The sequence below is a fragment of the Podarcis liolepis genome (genome assembly GCF_965112155.1).
Source record: "Podarcis liolepis genome assembly, chromosome: 13".
Taxonomy (NCBI): Eukaryota; Metazoa; Chordata; class Lepidosauria; order Squamata; family Lacertidae; genus Podarcis; species Podarcis liolepis.
Window position 1 is genome coordinate 54,457,730 of NC_139573.1, and position 12,984 is coordinate 54,470,713.

General features: G+C 42.7%; 1 protein-coding gene across 1 annotated transcript in view; it reads right to left on the reverse strand.

Moving 5' to 3' along the window:
• The window catches only part of AHRR (aryl hydrocarbon receptor repressor), a 63,725-nt gene that overhangs the window by 26,367 nt on the left and 24,374 nt on the right, over positions 1-12,984 (reverse strand). Inside the window, exon 4 of the mRNA XM_083473201.1 lies at positions 1,714-1,814. Coding sequence (XP_083329327.1) covers positions 1,714-1,814 — 101 coding nt within the window. The remainder of the gene's footprint in view (positions 1-1,713; positions 1,815-12,984) is intronic.

The window sequence follows — 12,984 nt, forward strand, 5'->3', positions numbered from 1 at the left end:
AATTACATGGTCACAAAGTGCTACTTAACGATTAGTCCATCACAGTTCACAATAAGTTTAACGTTCAAAGTATTTGTCAGATTAAAGTTATCATTTTCTTGCAAGAAGCGTGTTTTAGAAACATTAATGCAGACAAATATTGTGAGGTAGCCCTAGCCTCTCTTGGCAACAGCTTTTATAATACAGAGTGTATTTTCTTCCAGTGCTTTATCTGAAAGTTTGCCAAGAACTACTTCAAAGACGTCTTGGTCAAGGTCACAGTTAGTAAAAGGTTTTTGCTTTTTTTTAAGCGAACTCCATAGCCACATCTATTTCCCTTACTATTGTTACTTGAAATAAATAAGAGTGGACTGTATTGCAATCTCCAGCAAGGAAGTTGCTATAGCTACCAAAGCATAAACCATCAAAGCCTTGAAACATGCCTTGCTTTGACATATTTTCAAGTCACGCAACATGGTACTACATTTTTAGACCCTGAACTTTTAGTTTATCTGGAACAGCTTCATTTATGAGCGCATTGCCCTTTTTCTGCCCATTAGGGTGGGCCTATTTTCCAAATGGCTATTTTCAGAATTTGGAAACAGAACACACATCCCTGTTATTTCTTTCACAAGGATGTGGGCTTGTAAACATAGAGATGGGAAAGGCAGACAGGCTAGAAAAATGGCTCTGTGTGTGTTGGATCCATTTTACAGTGAGGAGAAAGGGGACTGAGCCCCTGTACAAGAGGTCAGTCAACAGGTATGGCAAGTAAAGTGACTCAGGGGAGCTGAAAGATGCATGCTGTTTCAGCAGCTACCACACCTCTTCTGAAGGCTTATATAGTGTGGTCTCACAGATCCTTCCGAGGACCTGCTGCAAGTATTTCATTTTGCCCTTGAGGAGTCCTTTATTCCCAATGACCGACTTAGTCATGAGTCGCTCTGTTCCCTTTCGGGCTTATGGTGCTTCACTAAGGGCTTGTTAACGGTTCTCTTTTGTACCACTCTTTCCAGGCAGAGTAACCTGTACAGTGGTGCCCCGCAAGACGAATGCCTCGCAAGACGGAAAACTCGTTAGACGAAAGAGTTTTCCGTTTTGGAGGTGCTTCGCAAAACGAATTTCCTATGGGCTTGCTTCGCAAGACGACAATGTCTTGCGAGTTCCTGCTGGTTTTTTTTCCTTTCCCCCCTTTTTCTAAGCCGCTAAGCCGCTTATCAGCTGAACCGATCAGCAGATAAGCCGCTAAAAGCCGCTAATAGCGCTAATCCACTAATCCGTCAATGGGCTTGCTTCGCAAGACGAAAAAACCGCTAGACGAAGAGAATCACAGAACGGATTCTTTTCGTCTTGCGAGGCACCACTGTACTTGTGCACTGACCATTCACCCTGGCAGTCAGCTCCACCAGATGGCAGCCCCAGCTGAAGATTTGTCTGAGAGACACAGAAATAAGCAGCAACTGCCCAGTTGCTGCTTTAGTGAATTTACTTTTGAATGAAACCCACAAAAACTGCAACATGCCAGTCACTCACCTGTTTTCCTGTGATGGGCAGGAATCTACTACAAACAGAAACCTACATGCATCTAAGAAAAGCTGGATTGGTTTTTTTCTTTCAGGCCATAACTAAATGTTGGCAATCGAGTTGGTAAAAATGTACGAGAGGTCGGCGCTTTAGCAGTCTTATTTGCCGCTCTGTGTTTCAGAAGTTCAGGAAACGCTGTCTATCACTCACCTCCAGTAAGAATCCGCCTTCTGGTATGGCAGGCTCCTTGAGGATGTCAACTTCCTTTATTTCATGACCTGCGTGCTTTTTCAAACACTTCTCCTGAACAGCTGTTGGAAAGGAAGAATCGGTACATATTTAACATAAGTGGCAATGTTTAGAACAACAACAGCAACCGGAATTTTATTGTAAGAAACTAATAACTAATACTAATAACTAAAACTAATAATTAGTAACAAACTAATCCAAATTATCAGGGACGCGGGTGGCGCTGTGGGTTAAACCACAGAGCCTAGGACTTGCCGATCAGAAGGTCGGCGGTTCAAATCCCCGCGACGGGGTGAGCTCCCGTTGCTCAGTCCCTGCTCCTGCCAACCTAGCAGTTCGAAAGCATGTCAAAGTGCAAGTAGATAAATAGGTACCGCTCCAGCGGGAAGGTAAACACCATTTCTGTGCGCTGCTCTGGTTCTACCTTTACCTTTAATCCAAATTATCAGTCCTCAATAGCAGGACCACAAACACCTGGTTCACAATGAGAAAGAGCCAGCCTGCACTTTGTGTTGGCAGGCTGACACAAGGCAAATGGGGATATGAGGCGGCCTGTCTTGTGTTCCCCTCGTTGCAGTTCTCACGGTGCTCCTGGGGAGGGTGTCCTTCCCCTTGGTGGCTCCCGTGGCTCCACCCTAAGCTCTGTGGCAGCTCCCATGGCTGAGGCTGGTTGCTCAGCCAGACACAGGGCTGGCTCTTTTGACAGCTGTTGCACCCACAGCACCCACTGCATGATATATAAAGGGTTGTGGTGTCTAACAGTGTCAGGCTCAACAACGCCAGCAGTAATGCAGTGCCTTTTCCTCCCCCATGTAACTGTCTCCCCCTCTCCTTTTTCCCCTTGGGAGAATATTTGAATGTTTCTGTTCTTTGGTGTTTCAGATGCACAGCCAGACATTTAAGATACAGAAATCAGCAAGATACAACCTTCTCTTTTGAATAAAAAGGTAAAGGGACCCCTGACCATTAGGTCCAGTTGTGGCCGACTCTGGGGTTGTGGCGCTCATCTCGCTTTATTGGCCGACGGGGCCGGTGTACAGTTTCCCGGTCATGTGGCCAGCATGACTAGGCCGCTTGTGGCGAACCAGAGCAGCACACAGAAACACCGTTTACCTTCCCGCCGGAGCGGTACCTATTTATCTACTTGCACTTCGTGCTTTCGAACTGCTAGGTTGGCAGGAGCAGGGACCGAACAACGGGAGCTCACCCCGTTGCGGGAATTCAACCGTCGACCTTCTGATCGGCAAGCCCTGGGCTCTGTGCTTTAACCCACAGCGCCACCCGCGTCCCTCTCTTTTGAATACTTGCCCCTTAAAATAAGCCAAAATTGCTCTCCCATTTGAGCTTTATATTTCCACGAGGTGGTACCATCTTCCAATAAGCAACTCCAAGCATTTTGCAGGTTGCGTGATCAGAGCTTGCCAATGTATCTTCCCTGGATGTGAGCAACTGCTGGGCACTCAGCCACCTCCGCAGTTGAGAACCCCACCCTCTGCTTCCTTCCCCTCCTCCCCAACAGAGCTGTGTGTTTTTTTGTTTTGTTTTTTTCCAGAAACACCAGGGGGAAAACATGCCTTTGGTATAAAAGAATTGCGCTGAGTAACCAAGGCTTTGCTGTCACGCTATGAGAACAGACTGTCAATCTTTCCATGCAACTGACAGTGGCCTGGCTCTTGTTTAAGCCCTTGCGTGCGAGCAGAGAGCCCACATTCCCCCAAGATATGCCTCATAACAACAGCTGTTAAATATTGATGACGCCTGGCTCGCTCCGAGTGCTCTTCATGAAGGTTAAGCCTTCATGTAATGGAACCTAATTCTGTATTTTTGTCTGCTAATAATAAAACCCGAGTAATGGACTTTTAAAACAAGATAATAATGCATTAGAGGAAGAGAGGAAACCAGCAAATTAAAATAATCTCTCTTTCAAGTAAAGTTTTTCATTGCAGAATGGAAGAAAACTGAAGATAGTACAGCAGTTGTGTTTGCCGGGATTTTCTGTAAGCAGAATATGTAAAGCTCTATAGCCCGAGGAATAGTAAGACTGGGTATAGAATTATGCCCGCAACACAATAAAAATTGTGAAAAATCGTATTCTGCTGTGCTGCCTCTAGTTTCACTTTCAAAAGGACCAGCGGGTTAGTAAATATGCAAACAGATTAAAAAAAAAAAAGCTTTTTCTGCCTAAAAGGAAATTGTGTGTATGCTGAAAGTATGCTGAAAGGAGATTTGCACATAGCTGTAACATGTCAAAATAGTTTGACGTATACAGAACGCATTGCTACTCCTCACTTGCAAATTACAGTTCCAGGCAGGGTAGTTTCCATTAACTCTCATCGGAACAGACAACTTGCATACACGAACACTTAGCTGACAGTGTAACCCACAGTGGCTTAGAAACATTTCTAAGACAAGAAAGTCACTTAAATGTGCAGGAAATAAAGATGTTCCAAGTGTTAAACACAAATATGGGGGCTAAGCTTGCAATGAGAACCATTTATACAGGGAGCGCTTGATTCAGGATAGTAGATCTGGGACCCAAATGGTTTTTTCAGTGCTGAAAGATTCAATTAGGCCTTTATCGCTAAAAATACATTAGAACAATGTATTTAGCCATCACATGAACTGACCTGGCGATGGTTACAGATAGGTAGCCGTGTTGGTCTGCCATAGTCAAAATAAAAAAATAAAAAAATAAAAAAAAATTCCTTCCAGTAGCACCTTAAAGACCAACTAAGTTAGTTCTTGGTATGAGCTTTCGTGTGCATGCACACTTCTTCAGATACACTGAAACAGAAGTTGCCAGATCCTTCTATATAGTGAGAAGGTGGGGAGGGGTATTACTCAGAAGGGTGGTGGGAATGGGAGATTGGCAGATAGCTGAGATGAGCCTGTTGACGACTCTTAACGACTGCAATAGGTCTTACAGGAAAAGGCAAGGGGTGAGAAGGTGAAAAATGTATCTGAAGAAGTGTGCATGCACACGAAAGCTCATACCAAGAACTAACTTAGTTGGTCTTTAAGGTGCTACTGGAAGGAATTTTTTTATTTTGACCTGGCGATGCCTGTCTTTAGCCATTCAATCCAGGTAAAGAGCTGGCCACATAGTTTAAGTGCAGGAGGATTACAAGTTGTATTATTGGATCTCAAAGTCTTTATCATTATTCATTATGATTTATTAAATTTGCATACTACCCTTCCTCCATAGATCTCAGGGCGGTTCACAACATAAACATACAAGATAAAAAAAACAAAGAAATACATAATAAAAACTCCACTGCTTAGCCAGGGGCCAACTCCAAATTATACAAAAGAACAATTAAAGCAAGTAGACTGCTCAATATATAATTAATTAAGCAAATTAATTAAGCATGACCTATTGCAATATCCAATATATTTCACAACGACAACAATAATGACACCAATAATGCTAACAATAAACAAGATCCTACTTGCAATTCAACTCAGCCTTTATATTATTTATCTATTTCAATTCTTTTTGTTAAACCTATCGTACATTTATCACCTGAAGGTCTCCAAGCAACTTACAGCAATACACGCATAATCACTCAAACACACAAGTGCCATAAGGGAAGAAAAAAGAGGGGGACATAGAATACATTAACATCACATTTATGGGTGATGCAACACACCTGCCATTCTATTTTGCACCCATCAAGATACTTCTCCTCCCTGGACTCAACAGAGACTCATTTTGCATGCGAATGTCATTTCTGAAGACTGGTTCTATACCTGCTGATTGTCAATTCTGGATATACGACATTGCTGACTCTGTTATAGTATTGCAGTTTGGAAACTGAACTATGAAGCTGGATAGTCCCGTTTTATATTCAACCTCTGCCCTGAGGCTTAGGGAAGCCATTCTGCTGCAATACTCCATTTGCAATATGGAAAAAATAATATTGACCTGTCTTACATGACGCATGATACTACCTTAACTCTTGGTCCATCTAGCCAAGAGCTGCTCAATCTCGCCCGGTGAGATACTTTTAACAAAGTTACACTTGGGAAAACTCCGTCAAGGCAAATCTTCATTCCTCCGAGCAGGTAATCAACACTATAAAATGCTATAAAGTCTGTCAATCATCTGGTGAGCAGATGTGCGTTCACAAGCACACAGGAAGTGTGGAAGATGTTTGAGTCGGTGGCTTTGTTTTTAGTATAATGCTCCAAATTTTCCAAACACAGATTTTAATTTCCATTGAACCCCACTGTCTATACATATGTTTATCACTCAATGTATAAAAATGCTAGGCTAGCCAGAATGATATAAACAGGAGGAGAATTATACAAAATACTAAGGAGCTACGGGGAAATAATAGGAATTTTGCAAACTAGATTATTAATCTTTCCCTTAGAAATTTTCCACTCGTGACTGACCCAAAGCAGAAGGTCAGGTTTATAGCCAAAGACATTTTGTCTTAGCCAGGAAGAAGGCAAAGGCAGAAGCTCATTTACACACTGCAAGTCTACCATAGATCAGACCTCTATTCCTCAGATCAAAAGATCAGTTTCATAACCACTTCTTTTTTTGAGGTTGCAACTGAGTCTGCCACAGTCACGCAATCCCTAGCTCCAAATTGTTTTAACTCTTCATCTATAGAAAAAATAATAATTCTGTATCAATGAGATACCGGGAATCATATACAGTATACCCCAAGAAGCCATACAAATAACATACATGGAAGAAGTATTACACTATTTACTAGTTAATAATGATGATAATGATAATATTAATGCCTTCGTTCAGACCTTTCCTTCTCTAGTAAAACAACATGTTACCAGTATCAACAATACCATGTAAATTAAAAATGGAATGTTTATAAACATGAGAAATATCATGTTTAATATCAACATAACATGTAACATAATTATAACAGGACAACAATAATGAGTCATGAATTACCAAGACCGTGCAAGCATAGTGCGTGATGCTTGCGCAATCACATTTCTTCGTAAACTGAACAGACAAAACAGTTAAATAAAGCACATTTGTTGCTGTGATCTCTATCTATCTATCTATCTATCTATCTATCTATCTATCTAACATCTATCTTGTTGTGTCCACCTTTCCTTGGTGTCAACTCTGGCAGACCATACCAGTTCTGAGGCTGGATCTCTTGATGTCCTAGGCAGGTTGGGTATATCTCTGTACTCAACCCAGGGTTTCACCAACTGTAGACCTCAGTCTATGAGGAAGAGATGTCTTTTGGGATTTTCACATCAGCTTTCAAAGAATGTAGCCTTTTAAGAAGGCAACGACTGGATCAAGCACTGGGTGGGCATCATCTGGTCGCAAGTGCCTATGACACTTTTAGCTTTATTATTTAATAAATGTGTGTGGCACTTTTCAAGCAAAAGTAGTTCCCCAAGAAGTTTTCAGGGTCTGCTCAGAAAGAGCCCTGAAGGATATGGCTAAGAATTTCCACACAACTGTATATTTAAAGCCTAGTCACATCAAGCACACAACAGGCAAGTGAAAACTCAAATCAGAACTCATGTCTCTCACCGCAACGCCTTCTCTTTTGCTTCTGCTTTACAGCTTACAAAGTGGGGTTTTCCCTATGCTATGGAGAATTCTTTAGTGGTAGACCATTTGTAGCAATTGGAGAAACATTCAAGGAGTGAACAGCGATTTCCCGCGCTTGCCTACCTCTCTTTTGCTGCTGCTGCTGCTAAACAGGTTTGCAAACCCCAAACATACGGACAATATAAATACATTTACACATGCCATTAACCATCTGGGTGTATATGCATCTCACTGGGGCCTCCAGATGTGCAGTTTGTCTATACTCTATGTGTTGCCAAAAACAATGGCGCACGTGTATCAAACATGCCTGCCACATGAAGTATGGAACCACTCTCGTCACAGCAATGAAAATGAGAGCAATAAGGGCAGGTTCAAAGTACCAGCATCAGGTTTTGTGGTGGTACGTGTAAGCTATCACTTAAAAAATTAAAAAGGAGTTTGGGCTATATTCTCAGAACGTTGCCAAGAAAGAAACAACTGCTGCATTATCAGTCTCAAAACCTTTATCGGCATCTAAACAAAATTCTGAAAAGTTTGGTACAATAAAATCACTCAGCAGATTTGCTGTATTATCACCCCCTTTGAAGAAGGGTCATGGGAGGCGGGGTATTGTTAAATGGGCATGGTTAAGAGGATGGGGCTACAGCAACAGTGCCTACAAGACTGACACTGTTTTTAGTCACACCACTGTTCTGTTATTGAGCGTGCCAAGCAACAAAAAGCCTTGCACTTTCTTGGTGCTCCTGCAGTGGGAAAGGTGGGCTGCACCTTGAAATGCCAGAAGTTCCAGGTGGTGCTAAATGCCGCAGCCAGGCTGTTGGTGGGGGCACGCTGACTTCTGCCAGAACATTACTGCAACGGCTGGCCATATGCTACTGTGCCAAGCTCAAGGTTCTTGCGTTACTGTAAAAGGTCCTCAGCAACTGGGTTCTAGCACGCCTTAAGGACGGCTTTCTTCCCTATATGCCTGCCAGATCCCTGAGGCCTTTGGGGAAGTCACTGCTCACCAGCTTCCGTGGTTCGGACACAGGGCCTGTATCCATCGGGAGCCATGGGTTCGGTACTGTGGGCCCAATTCTGTCAGACTCCCTCCTGGCTGAGAACAGAAAGGCTCCTTTCCTGTTCAACTTCCCTTGCTTGGTGAAGATCTTCTTATTTCGGCAACAGATAGGTAGCCGTGTTGGTCTGCCATAGTCAAAATAAAAAAATTCCTTCCAGTAGCACCTTAAAGACCAACTAAGTTAGTTCTTGGTATGAGCTTTCGTGTGCATGCACACTTCTTCAGATACGCTGAAACAGAAGTTGCCAGATCCTTCTATATAGTGAGAAGGTGGGGAGGGGTATTACTCAGAAGGGTGGTGGGAATGGGAGATTGGCAGGTAGCTGAGATGAGCCTGTTGACGACTCTTAATGACTGCAATAGGTCTTACAGGAAAAGGCAAGGGGTGAGAAGGTGAAAAATGGCTTAGTCATGTATAATGAGATAAGACATTCTAAGTAAGTTTTCTGATTATATGATCATTTTTACTGATTTTATCTTCATTATAGCTGTTGTAAGCTGACTGTGCACAACACTTAAAAGGGACAGAAATTATTGAAATAAAAAGATAGACAGAAGTCGTTCACTTTTCATGAAAATGCCAGAAAGATTTCCTTTGCTTCTGGAAGGTGATTTTAAACACACGAGGCTTTTAAAGAATTCTTATTTCTAATGAACTGAACTATTTTCCTTTTAGAAATTACTCTGAAGTATTTGCATTTAATAACCTTGTCTGATACCTTGTTTTGATATTAGGAGCAGCTGCAGGGAGGACACCTAGTGGTGATTATACAGCTCTGCATAAAAACCTCATTAGCATACAGCATTGGGCAGTATTCAGAATGCTATAATCTTTCTCCCAACAAAGTGTTTTCCAAAAATACACCAGCATAAAAATGCAAATACTTCAAAAATTAGTTTTATGAAACTTTTCATCCACACTATTTACATCTAGAGCGCTTCAAGTTCCACTTTTTCAAAGAAGTAGTAACTTTCTTACTATTCACACAGAGCAAATATTCCTTAGGTCAGTGGTTTTCAACCAGGGTGCCGTGGTACCCTGGCGTGCCTTGAAAGGTGGTCAGGGGTGCTGCGGGCAACACTGGTCTCCGTTTCTCCTTCCTTCCCTCCCTCCCCTGTTGCCCCCTTGTGTCTCTGCCTCCCAAAGGCTTGCACAACTGTTTGTTGCAGCAGCCCTGGCTACAAGTCCCCCAGGTGACTGGTGCCTCTGGGGTTGGTCAGGGGGTGCTGGTTATCAGGAGTTGAGGTGACCTCGACTAAACAAGCAAGCGGGTGAGAAAGCCCAGCCAGCCTTTGCTGTTGGGAATGGACAGACAAGTCCCAGGCCCCTGTGGGGCAGGCTGGAGGGCAGCTCAGAGACCAGGGGCGGCAGCAGTGGCTGCCCGGAGGACTCTCAAGGAGAGGAGGCTGAGGAAACACTCCACAAGGGAGGGTATTCGAAAAAGGGTGAGGGGCTGCTTGCTCTGCAAGCAAGGGGTGACATAACTGGGCTCCTGAGCCCCACAGAAAGAATGTAGTTGGTCAAGGGAGCTGTGGACTCAAAAAGGTTGAAAACTACCGCCTTACGTCACTGGTAGGCAATCTGTGTCCTGGGGGCTATATGTGGCCCCCAAGCCAAAAATAAATAAATGGAAGAGAATGACTAGATGATAGATTAGCAAGGAGAGAGATAGGGTATGGGGAGACCGAAAGAGAATGAAAATATGATGGATGGATGAAGGGGGCTGCTCTCTGACACCGGTATGTGTCCCCCCAACCACTCTTCCCGCACAATGAATACAGTCTTTGAACCCCAAAATATTGCTAATCCTCATTAGGCAAAGTGGGACAGCTGTACGGGGAGAGCAGCCCTTGTTGTCCCCCCAGGCCACCTAAGCTATCCAGCTGCCCTCCTAGATGATGGAGGACGTGGATCTATCCTCAGTGGAATTACAATTTCTTTCCCTCAAACACACATCCACGATTGTGGGAATTTTAAGACTAAAGGAGGCATGGTTTTTACACTGCTTGACTGTAGTAAAACTTCTAAGTGGACTGCAAGAAATAGGAAAATTATCAATAAGAACTTAAAATTATTTAAATGTTTAAAAATAATTAAAATTAAGGTAAAGGTAAAGGGACCCCTGACCATTAGGTCCAGTCGTGACCGACTCTGGGGTTGCGGAGCTCATCTCGCTTTACTGGCCAAGGGAGCTGGCGTACAGCTTCCGGGTCATGTGGCCAGCATGACTAAGCCACTTCTGGCGAACCAGAGCAGCGCACAGAAATGCCGTTTACCTTCCCACCAGAGCGGTACCTATTTATCTACTTGCACTTTGACGTGCTTTCGAACTGCTAGGTTGGCAGGAGCAGGGACCGAGCAACGGGAGCTCACCCCATCGCGGGGATTCAAACTGCCGACTTTTCATCGGCAAGTCCTAGGCTCTGTGGTTTAACCCACAGTGCCACGCGCGTCCCAATTAAAAGTAAAAAGAGACTAATATACACTGATGTCAACATGTTTGGAGTGGCCCATCTAAAAATGTAAACAGGCAGGGAGTCCCAGTGTGTAGGTACCACTGCAATAACTAACAACTGCAGATTAACAAACCAGTTCCATAGACTGAAACTGTCAAGTGGGCACATAAACTGACCTGAATTTGTTAAGGGCTTTGCATACTAATAGTAATGCCTTGAACTTGGCCTGGTAACAAATCAACCCCGTGCAGATCTCTAAGCAAATGTGCCTTACTCCAGGCAGCAACTATGCCTCAATATTCTGCACTAATATTCTGCACTAATTGCAGTTTCCAGCTCAAGTGCAAGTGATTATTCTCAAGGTACTCAAGGATACGCAGTAGCAGCAACTCGTTTTGTTGCTGTTAAAAAGTGTGGCACTTACTTGCAACAACTTCATGGTGAGTACCGGAACCTATTTTTCTAGGGGGGAAAGCACTGCATATAGATATTAAATAGCTCTGGGGATAAAATAGTGCTCTGTAGCACCTCAAACGGAGTTTGGATCTAGTGTAACTTTACTCCAGCTTAACTTATACTGGCTTGTTTTGCATTCGTTTCTTGTGCATCAGATTGCTTCCCTAATAATTATTAAATTCTCAAGGATGAAAATATGACAACACATTTATGCTGTGTAAGGTGCCCCCCATCAAATGTGGCATGTAAACTACACTTAATATCTCAACATGTATACTTATTTTTTTAAAAAATTGTATTTATTGAAAAAAGAATTTGTTTAAAATTACAAAGAAAAAAGACAAAAACAGAAAAAGAAAAAATAAAACCATCATTTTCAAATTCTCCACTTTCATTACCTTCTTTCCATGACCTCCTCCTCCTCCCATTTCTTGTATCTTAATTAATAATTATCACAGCAAATCCTTTCCATAATTCATAATATTCTGTCATTACATTACCTTACTCTATTTTCATCTTATCTTATAAAAAACCTTAAAATTTAACTTAAATCTTATTTTTACCAACTTCTCATAACCATTGCCTTTTTACCTAATTCTTTAAACATTTTTACAAGAGCCAAGTAATTGCATTTCAACATTTTTCCAACGTTCATCAATTTTATAAAACATTCCTAATGATAGAAAAAAGAAATAAAAACAATCCAATCTTCTTCCAGCGTCCCCTCCCCCCGGTCCCAGGATTGTCAGTCCTTTTTATCTCATTAGTCTGGCACATTAACCTGGTGATCTTATATCCGAGGCCTTCAAATCTCTTCCATGTCCCTTCCGCGGCTCTTCTTCATATTTTCCTTTCACTCGTGGGAACTCCAGCTTGGTAGTGTTTTTGACCCTTTTCAACAAATCAGCCCCTTTCCCATAGTCCAGACTAGACTCCATGTGGTATTTTTTCAAATTCCCTCCAAAATTAGAAGCCCCAACAACTCCAAACCTCTGACGGCCCATTGCCAGACTCGGAAAGTCCAAACATCCCTGCATAGGGGGGTCAGTCCAACCCCCCATTTCCAAATCAATCCAAACTTGTGTCTTTCCAAATCTGGTTTTTTTCCAAATTCATTTGTCAAATCCAAAAGCTCATTTTCCTGCTGGGCCAAAAGTCCCTCCATCTCTGGCGCCCAAGATTCTGCAACATCCTCTTCTCTCATCTGCTCTGTCAGGACACACTCCTGTTTAAGTTTCTGTGTGGGCTCCAAATAGTTTCCCACTACCTGTTCAAATGTTCTGGCCGCATTAGTCATCAAATCCGTCTTCTGACTTAACTGATCCAATAGGGCATTTATTTTACAGAAAGCACCCAACAGTGCTTCTGAAAACATTGTCCTGCAAGGTCACAAGTCCTTTCCCACGGTTGTAATCTGTGGCAGCTGTAAGCTCCCTAGAACTTGTTACAGTTTCACAGTCCCCCTCTAGAGGGAAAACTTCTGGTTGTTCTTTCTTTTAAGGACAATAGCAACACAGTTTCTTTTTAGATATTTTGTCAATATTTGTTCCTTTAAAATGCGAAAGGAAACAGTGGAATCACAATGTTACTCTTCTTTTAACTATCTGTCAAAAACATTTGTCTCTGGTCAATGAGCTTCAAAACGTCAATTCTGACACCCCGCTCCAGGGTCAGGACGGTGGAAAGTTACTTTACTTTAAACTCACTTCTG